Genomic DNA, 14,779 nt, shown 5'->3' with positions numbered 1-14,779 from the left:
TTAATTAGATCATTTAATAATAAAAAATTTCAATACTCGGATATTATCATGACCAAAATTAAAAATATATATATTGTTTCATAATTTAAAAACAAAACGAAATAAATTATTAATTAAAAAAAAGAGCACCCATGTATTTATATTTTAAACACCAAAAATTAATCAGTAAAATTATTCAGTACTAGCTCCAATGTTTTCACATTCATTTGAGGCAAAAAATAAAGAAATATTCATTAATAAATTACTAAATAATTAGCAAAAGGCAAATGAACTTGCTGAATGAGCAATGGCGGCGGCTGCGCTTCCATCCTTAAAACATTGGGAGTTGGCATTCCTTCGGAAAACCATTGGGAAACCTCTTGGCGTCGGTGCAGTAATTGTAGATCATATATTTATCCTGCACCCCACGGATATTGTTTCTGCCATTGGCATCTAATCCCTGCGTCTTCCATGCCTGATTACCTACGGTGGAATTTGCGCACGAATTGCCGGACGCGGTAACAACGCAGGCATTGGCGTTGTAATTCATGTAGTATGCAGTAAAAGGAGCCAGGGACCAATCGGTTTTCACCTGCCCGCCTTGTGTGGCCCAGTCATCGGCGTTCCACAGACTCGCGTACACTTTCATGGGTTGGCTGTTGGGGAATGGAACGCCTTGTGATTCGTAGTTGTTGAAAACCCTAATCGGAATGTTATCCACCAAGATACTACCCACAAGGAAATGAAACCGTATAAGATATAATATAATACATGTAGTTGAATCAGATGGAAAATATGTATTATTACATTTAAAAGTGTGTGTGTCTGTGTTTGTGTAATGCTTACATGATGCGTTGTGAGTTCCAAAGAATGGTGTAAGTATGGAATGCCACAGTTGGGTCGAACCAAAGACGGAATTGTTGCTCCCGGCCGCCGATGCCTTTCGCGAATATATTTGTATGCAAAGTATAAGGTTGTCCACTGGCATTCCCCAAGAACTCCAGATCAATTTCATCATGTGCATTTCCTTGAGACGACATCTGCGCGCAGTTCATTGACGATGTCATGACGTATTAAAAATACTCGAATTTCAAATGTACTCTCTCTTTCAAGAGACTAAACTTACATAAAACGTAGTGACAGTGCCAGCTGAATTGTTGGGCACTAGCTTCATTTCCATATCAAATCTTCCAAATAAGTACTGGTCGTTGGATTCAAAACCCGAGCCGGTTGACTTATCAAGGGACAAGGACACAACCTGTCCCCCGTTGAGTACCTTACCATTTCCATTTCCATTTCCCCAAGTTATGGTGATCTCGTCGCTGAAATTACCTGCGGCTGCCAAGCCAAATAGGAAGGCCACAGCCGCTAAAAGCTTAAGCATTTTTCTTTGATTATTGATGGGATTTCTCGAAGAAGAATGGCGTGTAGGAAGATTGGAGAATAGAGTTTTGAATGCCTTTGTTGATCAGGAAAAGATACATATATATATATAGGAAAATGTTAGGCCTGCCATAGTTGACACGCTTTCCAAGGTTCATCACAGGAAGGGATCGATCAGAAACAACTGCCTACAGCTAGTTTTGGTGGGAAAACTTTAATAAATTAATATGTTAAAGCATAGTCAGCTCGACAATTAATGAAACTCCATTTTTCATAAATATGACGTCAAATTATTGTTTCATCTAAATAAGAAGATTCCTTTTTTTTTTCCCCTAAGAGATCGATACGATCTAAGAATTAGGTTGTTTGCTTGTCTTAGGTCGAAGGTATTGGTCCAGTTCCTCCCTTGTATAGCTTATTGGACTTTAAAACCGATATGCTAAATAAATATACTCTAAATATTTTTTAAAAAAATATATAAAATAGAAACATGTAAAGTAATAATTATTTAATTTCTTTAACACCCATTTTTTTCACTCTTTTAAACCTCCAAAAGTTGTAAAAAAATTTACCAAATATTGATAATATGTTTAAAAGAAAATATTTTAAAAGTTAAAACAAATTTAAAATTAATTTCCATATCCTCGAGTATTCTCAACTACTTTTCCCTAGAACTTGGGGAAAATTTTGGCAAGAAAATTTAATTTTTTGAAATGACTTTTAGCTGAGGAAGGATCTTCTCCTGTATGGAGCTAAAGTTGACGTCTTCCGAAACGCGTATGTTCTCTTTTAAATTCCTTCTCTTGAATTTTTAAGTGAAGTCCTCTCTAATATATATATAGACTTATTAAATGTTTAATAACTGCAGTGGATTAGAGAGTTTGTTAATCTATTGGTTTATTTGGATGGTATATAATTAGTGATACGCTCTCGCATATTTATATCTATAAAATAAGTACTCGACTCATATATAATTATCATGAAAAACAATAAATTTGATTTAAAAATAATTTTTTTATATTTGCATTGGGTGGAATACCCGTCTCAAAAATTTGAAAAATCTCATTATAATTTATGTGAATAAATAGTCATTAGTATTATATCGATGACCTTTACGACTATAATAATAATTATTATATTAGAATTAAGTTGTACTCGGTTAAAATATCTTGTGGGGGTACGTATACGAATTTATTTTGGAGGAAGGTACGATCGAACGTTACCACAAAGTTTTCGAGTTTTATGCTCAGTTCCGTTTCATGACTTCCATCTGGCGTCTATTTGTCTTCTGCTGACAGCTGGCTAATAATTTTCAAATTTACAATAATTATATTTTATGTCATGCTTGGCTCAAAAATAGATTACAAAATAGTTCGTTATAATTATACATAAATAATTCGGTATACATAAAAATTCTTGTAAGACAATCTCATATATCGATTTTTTAAGACGTATTTTTGGGTCATCATTGAAAAAAAATATTAATTTTTCAATGTCAAAATTTTTGTTTTTTTTATTGTAAATACATGTAAAGTTGATCAATCTATCGAATAAAAATATGTGAAATCGTTTAAAAAAAAAACCTACCGTTGAATTTATCTCGTGAATGAATTTGATATTCTGTTATAATTATTCTCTGTTTTCGAGGAATCCCGACTACAAAATATACATAGGGATGGTACCCGTACCTCCATCTGTTATAGCTAATTAATACCAAACGTATAGCACATTCAGGAAGGCCTTCGGACCTATTTATTTGCAAAGTATTCAAAATACGGTGCAGTCGTCCAGGAGAATACATATTATTATTTTCGTACGTGTGATTTTTGTTTTCTTATGTTGTTATAATTGAATTTAAGTATTCTAATTTTCTTTCTCTGGAAATTTTCATCATTTTTTTTTACAATTTTTTGTATTTTTATAAGGAAATGCTTGCGCCACAACATTAGACACATCAACGTTATAGAATCGTCACGTAGAAAAAAGGCTAGATTTATAAAAAATTATAACAACATATTAAAGTTGAAATTTGATAACATATACGACTGAAATCACAAATAATTCAAACATAAATAACCAAAATTATAATTTTCTCATATATATATATCTACTGTTAATTAAGAATATGCATCTGACTTTTAATAACTACCTTGGTCACCAAATGTAGGTTACTTAAAATTACAAAAAATTTTGTGATATTGTCTCGTCATCGATCAAAATTTAATGATCACACATTTACTTTTATATATCATGATTGAATTGTTTATATGATAGAGATACAAGTAAAAGTGACTGATATAAACCATATGTTGGAAAATTGAGTTAAATTATTTTTTTAGAAAATAAAAATAGGGAATTTTTCAAAATGTGAATTACAGCAGAGAGCACATAAGGCCCAAGAGAAATGAGGCCCAACAAAATAAAAGCCCAACGAACTGAGAAGATTTTAGAGGTTCAGAATGTTCAAAGATACGGACAAATTCGAATCCCTAATTTACCCAACTGAAACGAAATTTTTGCAACAATTTATTATTGTTCACCAAACACATAAAAAAGAGCTGATGTTGAATTGAATATGCATTCCATTTCGATTGGTTCATGGCAGGCATGCTACTATTATCCTCTCCCTAAAAATCCCCCATTTCACAGCAAGGTAACACTTGATTCAAAACCTAGGAAAATACAGTGCAAAAACTGCAGCTTTCTCACACTCACCGCCACAAACAGCTGCAGCAAGGAGCAAGAGAAGAAGCGCAATCATTTTAACTCGGAGAACACGAATTGCTCGAATCTAGAAAAGCACAAGCCTTTTCAAGATTTTTACTCTTCGTTTGAAATCCAGGAACCTCAATTTGAAGAAGGTGAAGAAGAGATAGGGTCCGTGATAGATTGGGACATTCCATCGATCATGTGGTGGGTGGATTTTAAAGCTGCATTGGGGCAGAGGATTAATTTGGAAGGGATCACGTGTTCCGTGGGGATTTTATCCAAATACAGGCACTTGGTGATGCCGCATGTTAGTGTGCCTGATATAAGGTATATCAATTGGGCTGAGCTGAAAAATAGTGGGTTTAAAGGCGTGGTCTTTGATAAGGACAACACTATCACTGTTCCTTACTCTTTAAGCTTGTGGGCGCCACTTGCATCATCCATAGAACAGTGTAAATTGGTGTTCGGGGATAATATTGCAGTGTTCAGTAACTCTGCGGGTACTTTCAGAAACCTTCTAAAATTTCTCGTTACATTTCTTTTCTTTTGAATGAATGAAATGTTCGGAGTATGATATTTTAGGATTGTGTGAGTATGATCCTGATGGTAGAAAAGCTAGTGCCCTCGAGGATGCTATAGGAATCAAAGTAATAAGGCACGGTATGTGTTTTTCTTTTCTTTTTGAAGCCTGCGATGCTGTTCTAAACTGTTGGGCGTGACTATTATTTTATTTTAAGTAATTATGTATATATATATTTGTTTTTAAATGGATAAACCGCCAAACAATTGTTATTTGAACCTGTTTGAAGTCATGATAACCAACCCCCACGCATGCTGGTGGTTTTTCCTCAAATGAAAGAAAAATGTGAAATCAAATGGTTCCCATGGATGACAAAGTTATTTGGATATCAAAATTGTATTTACATTAACACAGGGGGGAAGAAGCCAGGTGGAAACGCTGAAGAAATTGAAAATAACTTTGGTTGTGAATCATCAAGACTTATCATGGTGAGATCCTCGATTTTTGTCCAATTGATTTATTTTGTCTTTGGCTGTTCTTTCTCTCTTGGAATATCACATCATCAAGTGTATTGATTGTCTAAAGTACAGGTGGGTGACCGGCCCTTCACTGATATTGTCTTTGGAAACCGACATGGTCTCTTCACGATACTAACTGAACCATTGAGTCATACGGAGGAACCTTTGATTGTGAGGCAGGTTGGTCAAGTGAACTTGTTTTATCCCCCAAGAATCTTTTCTGCAAATTTAATGATTTTGAGCATAAAAGGTTTGGATTCAGGACTCATTTACGCTGAATGGGTACAAGATAGATGCTTATGTAGTGGAAAGTTGAGTGTTTTTAGCTTCTGAATATCGACAATTTTACAATCTACTGGATTCAGTGATAAATTACAGCTGGGCTAAGTTCCCTTCTTGTTAGGTGTCATTAGTATCTCAAATGAAGGTCTACTGTTGAAATTTGATGTCAGTGGCTTGGAGCCATGAGGTTTGATCAACGGTAAGTAAAAAAAAAAACATTCACCATAAATATGTTTCTCTTTGCTCTAGCTTCCCTCCAATTCAGTCTGTCCACCTAAAGAACAATAGTTTCTTGGCTGTGATGGTGTTTACAACCTCCATATTTCAAATTACACGAACCCTGCGAATAATCCTTGCTATTTAAAACTAAATCTAAGTACAAGTGAATAGAGATGTTTACTGGGGACAAAGATTGTGGTAAATGAAACTGGAGGAAAATCCAGGGATCATTGAGTTACTGGAAAGTGGATGAGCGGTGGATTTGCTCAATTATAGTGGCTAAAAAAATTCAAATGCAAATGAAGTTTTACAGATGATGGAAATAAGAGACCAAAAGATAAATATGCAGGGGAATGAGTGGTGAAGAAGTGAGAGAGTATAACTTGGTCATATGTGCCAATTTAAAACTTCCAGTTAAAAGTTGACATTTTTTGGGAGAAGTTGGGAGATGTATACCATATTTATCCCTTGGTTAGGTTGTTGGATTTTCACTTCGGATAAGAAATGATCCTGTAGATGTTTCCTTTTTGGCTGTTGAAATTAGTGTACAACATTTTATGTAATTAACTTTGTCAATACTTAAGCCCACCATCTTAAGTTGTCAAGTACTAAAAGAATTCAAAAGCATTTGAGTTCAAGTTGTCATGCCGCCTGCCGGTTGCATAATTATAGTTCTAATGACTAAGAAGTCACTTCTTGCACTCTTTTCTGCTAATGACTCCCATGCCATGGTGCCTTCGTTCGTTCTCTTGGTTTTCCCCTTCAATGTTATCACAACAATGGCTGTAGTTTCACAAGGCGACCTCGTGAATCTGATTCTGTTAAATTGCTTCTTGCATATGGTTTCCAAAAATTGAAAAGTGTAATTCAATAAAATAAAGCATTAATTGTAAAGATTGGTTCATTTTATACGTTTTCCCCCAATTTGTGCTCTATTACTTCATATCTTAACTGATACAGCTGGCAAAATCTGGGGGAAATTTTAACTATGGATACAAGCCAGAGTCTTAGCTTTTTAAATAGCCATCTGCATCGACCCTCGTGCATTACTTCATTCCAGCTTTACACAATTCCTTTTTCCCAGAATCTTGCCCTTTTCTTTTCTTTCTTTTCCCTTTCAAAACGTATGATAGAACAAATGATTGACAGGTGAGGCTGCTTGAAGTGGCTATTGTTAAGAGATGGTCTGAGAAAGGCTTGAAGCCAATCACTCATGGGCTTCTTACCGATCCAATGAAGTGTGTAAATAATGAACCACTTTGATACAGGTTTTGATACTTAGAAGCCCGAGTCTTTCTTTGTTTAGTTATTCTTACTGATTATTGAAGATGTCTTGAGGCAGATTAACAGCAAACTGTCTGTGACATTCCCTTATACCCAATACCATGTGAGAAATATATGTATGGATCTCATTCAGTTTTCTTTCAGACCATGGCTCTTCCAATCTCTTTACAAGTATTCTTAAAGGAAATCAGGTGCAAACGTGAGTGATCTAATCTACAATAATACATTTCCATGAGTATAGTTTACCTACAATAAATAATTTCATTTTATTTCTTTTTTCTTTTTGCATAGCATTCCAATAATCACGTGTCTTTGCTTGCAAGTAATATTAAACATGTGACTCGTGATCTACCACATGCCAAGTCTAAGTTCATTATTGTCTGGATTACATGATGACATGCTGTGCTTTGAAAAAAAACTAGCTTGAAATGTTAGATGTAACATGTCAGAAATAAACTTCAATTTTAGAAGGTGCAAAAGGACTAAAATGACAAATTGCTATTAATATAACTATTCTGTTGCTATATCTGTCAGGACTGGTGCAGCTTGTTTGTTATGTACGTGTCTTGTATTTGTTTAAACACTAGTCATTATATATATAACTTACTTTCAATGATGATTTGAGTACATGTTTTGAACAAATGTTCATTTCTTTTTTGAAACAATATTTCGAACAATATTGGGTTCATGGCAATTTGGGAGAAATCTTAACGGGCATTCCTTGAGAAGGGAATGGAAGTGGATCAATAGCAATTGGCTCATCAGGATTTACCAAAGACCAGTCATAGCGTGTTACTACATAGTGGACAAATATGAGGATATTTAGCTTTGCCAACTGGTATCCTGCACACAGTCTAGGTCCTCCTCCAAATGGTACAAAAGCATATGGTTGAATTGGCTCTTCAAATCTACTTGGATTAAAACTCAAAGGATCTTTGAAATACTTTGCATTGTGATGTGTTCCATATGTAGTCCATAGCACCTGCATCACAGCATAGCAAGATAGTTTAAAGATTATTTTCTTTCATTTCGTAATGGTCACCTAATATTGGTGTTCATGCGCATATCTTCTATATTTGTGCTAATCAATTTAACTTTAAGGCCTTCTATAATTGTGACTAAACAACTCATTCAGATTCGAAACATGATTAGTTTTACTTATGTTAATTGTTTTCATGATTTCTTAATGCCTGCTTCAGAGATCTCTGAGTTCACAAGTTATCTTGATCAGTTGAACTCCCGACAGATTTGCTGGGCTAGTTATTTTAACCAAAAGAAAACGTGTGATTTTACAGATTTGCCTTCCTTTCCGTGAATTTTCTTTATATTAAAGTTATTTATGACAGTGCAGATTTGGTCAACTATAATGTAGTTGCTCCTATTGTATATCCTTCAACATAGGAGGTTGTGTCTCTAGCATCTATTTAAAAGCTTTTTACCTTCCATCCTCTTGGAATTGTGAAGCCTTCATATTCAATATCATCAATTGCCTTTCTGAAAGATCCGAAAATGGGAGGGAAAATCCTCATACTCTCCCTTGCTACTTGCCAGGTATATGTCATTTTCTTCGTATCTTCAAATGTTAATGTTTCATCCCCATTTTTGCTGCTCAAAATCTCATGATGTTCTAACATATATATGATAAGAAAAACAGAATATATTAGGTGACCAAATTGCAAAAATTAGATTGTTTTCAGTATTCATAATGTGGTATAACTTTTATTATAGCGGGAGATCTTTGAACCTAAAAGGTACCTTTAAGAAGGTAAGAATAGCAAGTTGGATGTAGAGCCAACATCCTAAATGTCATGGCAATGGCAAACGACGTGGTGTCATGTGCTGCAAATACAAGCAAAACTATATTATCCAACACCTCTGATTCACTTATACCACCATGAATAAGTGCTGCTACTAATCCAGAAAGTAGACTCCCTTCTTCCTCTGCTGCCCCTCTCCCTCCCTCCATTTCCATTTCCATTTCAAATCTCTTCTTCCGAATAACGTCAACCAACATCTTCTCTATATCCTTGCGTGCTTTCTTAGCCCTCGAGAACTTCGATCCTGGAACATTAATTGGTGCAGCAAACACCCCTTCTAATACCCTTTCGAAAATCTCCAACATCCCTGGTTTCACCTCGATTCCAAGAAAACAATTCAACACAATTGAAAATGTCAAAACTTTTGTTAAATTGTAAAGACTGATGGTTTTTTCGCCACCATCCCAGTATTTTTCAAAGTGAATTTGAACCATGCTACATATTTTTGGCACGAGAGATTCCAGACCAGAAGAACTTAGGCTTTTGGCCACAATCCCATGCAGAAAATGATGTTTTTCCCCTTGCTTTTCCATGATCGAATTCGTTCCCATTAGCTGCACTGATGATGCAGGCCAGGAGCTTACGACTAACTTGAACTCATTTGACAGAAAAAACTTATTGGCTTCTGCTCCATTCACCACGACTGTGGGGCATCCCATAAGCCTTGTTTTGAATGTTTTCCCATATTTTCGGATCCGATGTTCAACAAAATCTTCATACAGTTGGTTCTTCCTTTGTGCTTTGTAGAAATCTAAGGTTTCACCAATCCAGGGCAATCCCATTTGGCCTGGAGGAAGTTTCTTCTTGCTTTTGTTCTTGGTCCAGTTATATCGTATCAAGAATATGGATAAAATGATGGGGAAAATGACTAAAAACAATGGAGAAATAAGAAAATTCATTGATGAAGACATGAATAAGATTGAGAGCGGAAGAATCAGAGTAATTTCTTCTTCCTTTTTTTTTAAAAAAAAATTATTTGTGCACTGATTAGTGTTTCGACTATGGTAAATGCTGTTGCTAATTTTGTTTATATATGCTATGCATGAGAACTTTGTATTAGATTATAATTATTAATTATGTCGAGTGTTGAAAATTGAAGAATAAAATAAAATTATTTGGACAGCACATTCAAATAGCGATTAAAATTCGTGATCGCGAGGGTATCCCTAGAGATCTGGTTTGTTTTTATAATTAATTTAGTGGGAACTCGAATCTTTTTATACTTCTGTGATTATAATCAAGACGTGGTGAAGAGCCAACAACTAATACATGCATATGGGATCTTAATTATTTTGATTGGGTGATTTCTTTTTTCTTTTCTTTTTTTTTTAATGTATGGTGATTTCATTTTTAAAAAGTATAATGTATGTTAACGTGAAATTTTGATGCTTTTTTTAATTTAAAAAAATAGGAGTTGGGTATCGAATAAAGTGTTGGATTAATTACAAGGGGACACTCCAAGATATGTTATTAAAAAAAGAAGGCAAAAATTTGTGTGAGACGGTCTCACTGGTCGTATTTTGTGAGACATATATCTTATTTGGGTCATCTATGAAAAAAATATTATTTTTTATGCTAAAAATATTATTTTTTATTGTGAATATCGATAGGGTTGATCCGTCTAATAGATAAAGATTCGTGAGATCGTGTTACAAGAGACTTACTCAAAAAAGAAAAAACCATGCATATGTTGTGGATCTGCATGGGATGTGGACAGCATTGTTGACGGCCCAGATTGAAAGATTTTGCAAAGAAATAATAATTGGGGGTTTTCTTATTAAAATATAGATTCTGGAAGAATATATTAATCATTTTAAATGTTGGGGAATATTTCTTTTTTTGATAAACAAATGGTAAAATCCTACTTCAGACGGGGAATGGTGCTCAAAAAATCTCTGAAGATCAGTGAATCTTACCAAAATGTTCAAGTCCCTCACCCAGAGACATATAACACATGCTTTGTTGGTTGGTACTTTGTCAAATTTTATTTAAAATCTTTATTTTTAATAACAAATTTTATGGAAGTTGATAAATCTTTCCGTTATCAAGATTAATATTCTATTTGTTATCATAATCTTTACTTAATGGTTGGCATTCCAACTGGTTACGTCTTGAGATTTTCTGGTTAGCTTCTCCAAGCTCAACTTACTCCACACACTCCACATTTTTATATAAGTCGAACAGATAACACAGACAAGGAACAGTAGTCAAAAGAGGGCATTGACAGGGGTGAGCTCAGAATTGAAAGGATTCGAAATAGATATTCATTTACGATAAGAATTGAATGTGGCCTCCCCTCTATCAGTTTTCAATCTCTTCACCTACTTCTCTGCCACACTCATTACTCCGATTAAATTCACCTAATTTATTTTCATCACTGTGTCGTAAAATCCATTGCCCGCACTCGATCGGTAATCATATTTTTTATGTTATGGGCGATGCATTTAAGAATTCAAAAATATAGATAAAAATAAAAGAATATTTTATTAAATTACAAATTTCTTAATCTATATCTATGCAAGGAGGTCCAAGTTCAATAAGAGTCGAGGCTTATTTGTGAATTAAAAGAAACCAAGCAAATGAGCGAACTTGAGATGAGAAATTTGTGATATATATGGAAACAAGATGCCATTCATTGAGAAGAAAAACCACTGCAGCCAATGGTTATTTGTTACAGAAACTGGCTTTTTAGGATCGCAATTATGAAGGCGTGGAGAGTTTTGGAGCTGTGAAAGGTAGAGGAAACCAAGAAATGCAACAAATATAATTTTAAAAAGAAAATAGATAAACGCAAATATAAGTTAGTGTATTCAAGATTTGAACACAAATGTGAAGAAATTTGTCCCACCTTAATTCACCGTAGTGGGAAATGGCAGAAATCATGAAAGATTAAAATTCTATTATATACTTGCAACAGAAGGTAAATTTAAAATACAAATGATTATGACGTGATGATTTAGGAAGAGCATAACATACACGTTAAGTTTTGTTCCTAGTAAGAGAATCATATAAACTAGGATGTCAGTTAAATCCAAGAAAATGGGATGTGACATGGGTGAAAACTAGTCAAATATTTAGGAAAACAAGCAACAGCATTAAAAATATTGTGTGCGACTTTTATAAAACCATATTTTTCTGCCCTCGTCAAAATATTTCTCCCCTAGTTGCATTTCTTGAGTTCACCCCTGCCATGGCTAAAACTATGCGCGCAAAGGTTTTCGATTTGCAAGGCCAAACACACACCAAGGGCGGGGTAAATTCTTTTTAGAAAAATAAGAACATTGCTGGTGTGTTTTGATGACAGTTTTAATGCACCTGCAACACATACAACTAACCACATACTTGTTTACCAGCTTATATTTACTTCGGGCTCTGATAACTCATTATATAGACTGCGCTGTCTTTTGGATTCTTCCTCAACTCTGAGCACTCTTTCTTCCTCTATTTTCTTCAAGCCAATCTTTAGTTTCTTGAAAGGCTGCAAAAATGGAGAGTTCGAAAAGTAAGCATGCAATGCTGCTTCTGTGGGCTGCGTTACTTTCCCAACACTTGCTCATTCCTGTCATGTCTGCAGCAAACTTTGAAGATCAGAAAAACTACTATCCTCCATCTGGTCATTCTCAGACACAACTCATAAACTCATTCATGCACACACATATTTACAATTTTGATGTTTCTTGACGCATGTTTGAACAAAACTTTTTTTGAACACATGAAAACTCACCAAGATCTCTATCGTTCTTTATAATATTTAAAAGCAAAACTACATGGTTTTTACGATTACCCTTTCCGATTTACAAGAAGCAAAGCACAAACAAAATAAATAAGCGTTTCAACATTGGCCAAATCATCTTTGCTTTCTTGTGTTACAGGTTCATACACCCCTCCATCACAGGGTTCAGGAGGTGGCCATGCAACTCCAACACCTTCTCATGGAGGTGGCAGCGGCAGCTATGGAGGTTCTCCACCAACCAACTGCGTTACCCCACCAAGCGGCGGACATGGACATCACCGAACTAGTCCTTCTACTCCAAGTGGAGGCGGCGGATACTACCACTCCCCTCCAACCTCAACCCCGTCCCCAACGACACCAACTACTCCGACACCAACTACTCCGACACCAGGTAGCGGAACTTCGCCAACCACCCCAATCGTCAACCCTCCAATTGTCACCACCCCAGGGACTCCAAGCACTCCCGGTGTCACAACTCCATCACCTCCATTTTCCTTTGGTCCAGCCTCTCCGCCTTTTACTTGCATGTAAGTACAGGTTTTCATGAAAAAATATATATGCGCTAAATCATACTTACAGATCCAAAATATAATCCAGTCAGAAGAAAGGTATTTAACTTACTTTCCCTGTAAATTGCAGTTTCTGGAGGAATCACCCGACATTTGTATGGGGATTAATTGGCTGGCTTGGAACAGTTGGCGGACCAGTTAATGGCGGAACAATTGGTGGCACATTAGGTGTGCCTACTGTACCTGGATTTAGTCCTAACATGAATGTGCTTCAGGCTCTTTCAAACACACGTACCGATGGCTATGGAGAACTTTACAGGGAAGGGACTGCAGCTTTCCTCAACTCCATGGCGCACGCGAGGTTCCCTTACTCAACCACACAAGTCAGGGATAGTTTTATCGCGGCTCTTAGCTCAAACAAGGCAGCATCAGCTCAGGCACAGCTCTTCAAGCTGGCTAATGAGGGTAGAACCTAGCCAAGAGTCTGGAAAGCAGTCATATTCTTTATGTTATGGATCACTGCTTCTGTCATGTTCAGTTTGGTTCTTGCTGCATTTCGATTGTTTGTGTGAAGTCCTTTAGAATGAGATTGTTTACTTTACTGTAATGTCACAGAATCAAGATGGATACCAACCTTATGCTTTCTTATTTAAATAATCTTAGTCGTTTGTTTGTATTGCATATTTATGTCATGTTTCGGATTCAACAATTTACTTCTCAAGACATCAAAACAACAAATTTATACTTCTAGAAAAAAACAACAGATTTTTTGACGGTGAATATAAAAACTCAGAAAGTTCAGTCTTCAACCGGTGTCTCTCACCCATGTCACCACTTGCAAGAAAATGCACTCTACCATTTAAAAGTTACATATATACAATATGGTAATTTTTTAATGCATTAAGAGTAAACTAAGCATGACAGCGTGGTGGATGTTGCAATATCTACAAAGAAAGTTGAAAAATATACCATCTACTTATCACAGTCGTGGGTGATGTTAATTAATTGGCAGTGAGGAAGTAATTGACCTTACCCTCCAGCTGCATGCCAACAATAAATAAATTTACACACGCATCATAAATAATTAAAGATGCCCTTCAGATAAGAATTTGTTATACCTCTAATAAAGATTGTACATATGAGATGATATTAAGTTTGAGAAGTTCTCCCATCTAGGGGCTAGCCTTTTATGCGAGTCTATGTAGTTAGACTTAAATCTCTGAGGACAAGGAGGGAAAACTTGGAATGACCATTATATTAATGATAATAGGCCAATATAATGTGAGTATTGGTTTCTGAATAGACTTGATGTTACAAAATCGGCGTCAACTATGCAAAAATTGTAGAGGGGTACTTAAGTTTGTGAGGCCTTCCTATCAAATCCGGGTGTCACCTGATCAAACAAAAAACCCGAAATCTCTTCTTTTCTTCTGTTCTACTGATACCTCGTAATAGCAAGAAAGTGGATTTTTTCATTATGGGCCTAACAAAAGAAAAATTGGGATAGGATCCCATTAGGATATAAACCATCCTTTAAATTAGTTTCATGTTAGCTCAGATCTTGCTTGATATACTGAGAAATAAGCCATCCTTTGAATTAGTTTCATGTTAGCTCAGATATTACTTAATATACTGAGAAATAAGCCAACCTTAATTAATTAATTAGGTTTCATGGCAGCTCAAGTCTAGTCAAATATACTCAGAACTAATGCATGCAAAATATTTGATCGCACTACTTTCACCAAACACCTGCTTCACGTCCAATACTAGTTCAAATATCAAATATATTGATTATATCATAGAGCTGTCCAAAATTTATTACCAAC

General features: G+C 35.4%; 4 protein-coding genes across 4 annotated transcripts; 2 read left to right on the top strand and 2 right to left on the bottom strand.

Annotated features, from left to right (window-relative positions):
- Positions 1 to 148: 148 nt before the first annotated feature.
- On the bottom strand, positions 149 to 1,427 carry LOC140987622 (xyloglucan endotransglucosylase protein 1-like). The gene is made up of 3 exons (XM_073456199.1): positions 1,106 to 1,427; positions 826 to 1,019; positions 149 to 707 (listed from the first exon to the last, which is right to left on the bottom strand). Exons 1-3 carry the CDS (start codon positions 1,361 to 1,363, stop codon positions 311 to 313), a joined length of 849 nt encoding a protein of 282 aa, XP_073312300.1. The 5' UTR covers positions 1,364 to 1,427; the 3' UTR covers positions 149 to 310.
- A 2,413-nt stretch (positions 1,428 to 3,840) lies between these two features.
- Positions 3,841 to 7,094, top strand: LOC140987621 (phosphatidylglycerophosphate phosphatase 1, chloroplastic/mitochondrial). Its single transcript, XM_073456198.1, has 5 exons — positions 3,841 to 4,571; positions 4,654 to 4,731; positions 5,006 to 5,079; positions 5,182 to 5,289; positions 6,760 to 7,094. Exons 1-5 carry the CDS (start codon positions 3,938 to 3,940, stop codon positions 6,871 to 6,873), a joined length of 1,008 nt encoding a protein of 335 aa, XP_073312299.1. The 5' UTR covers positions 3,841 to 3,937; the 3' UTR covers positions 6,874 to 7,094.
- Positions 7,095 to 7,352: 258 nt separating this feature from the next.
- LOC140987620 (taxadiene 5-alpha hydroxylase) lies at positions 7,353 to 10,099 on the bottom strand. Its single transcript, XM_073456197.1, has 3 exons — positions 8,650 to 10,099; positions 8,334 to 8,521; positions 7,353 to 7,876 (listed from the first exon to the last, which is right to left on the bottom strand). Exons 1-3 carry the CDS (start codon positions 9,620 to 9,622, stop codon positions 7,580 to 7,582), a joined length of 1,458 nt encoding a protein of 485 aa, XP_073312298.1. The 5' UTR covers positions 9,623 to 10,099; the 3' UTR covers positions 7,353 to 7,579.
- A 1,928-nt stretch (positions 10,100 to 12,027) lies between these two features.
- Positions 12,028 to 13,634, top strand: LOC140989055 (protodermal factor 1-like). The gene is made up of 3 exons (XM_073458227.1): positions 12,028 to 12,324; positions 12,584 to 12,971; positions 13,084 to 13,634. Exons 1-3 carry the CDS (start codon positions 12,198 to 12,200, stop codon positions 13,427 to 13,429), a joined length of 861 nt encoding a protein of 286 aa, XP_073314328.1. The 5' UTR covers positions 12,028 to 12,197; the 3' UTR covers positions 13,430 to 13,634.
- The last annotated feature ends 1,145 nt before the right edge of the window (positions 13,635 to 14,779 follow it).

Source organism: Primulina huaijiensis, chromosome 11 (assembly GCF_012295235.1).
Source record: "Primulina huaijiensis isolate GDHJ02 chromosome 11, ASM1229523v2, whole genome shotgun sequence".
NCBI lineage: Eukaryota > Viridiplantae > Streptophyta > Magnoliopsida > Lamiales > Gesneriaceae > Primulina > Primulina huaijiensis.
Note: the sequence above shows the minus strand (reverse complement) of the source record. Positions and strands in the feature narration are given on the sequence as shown.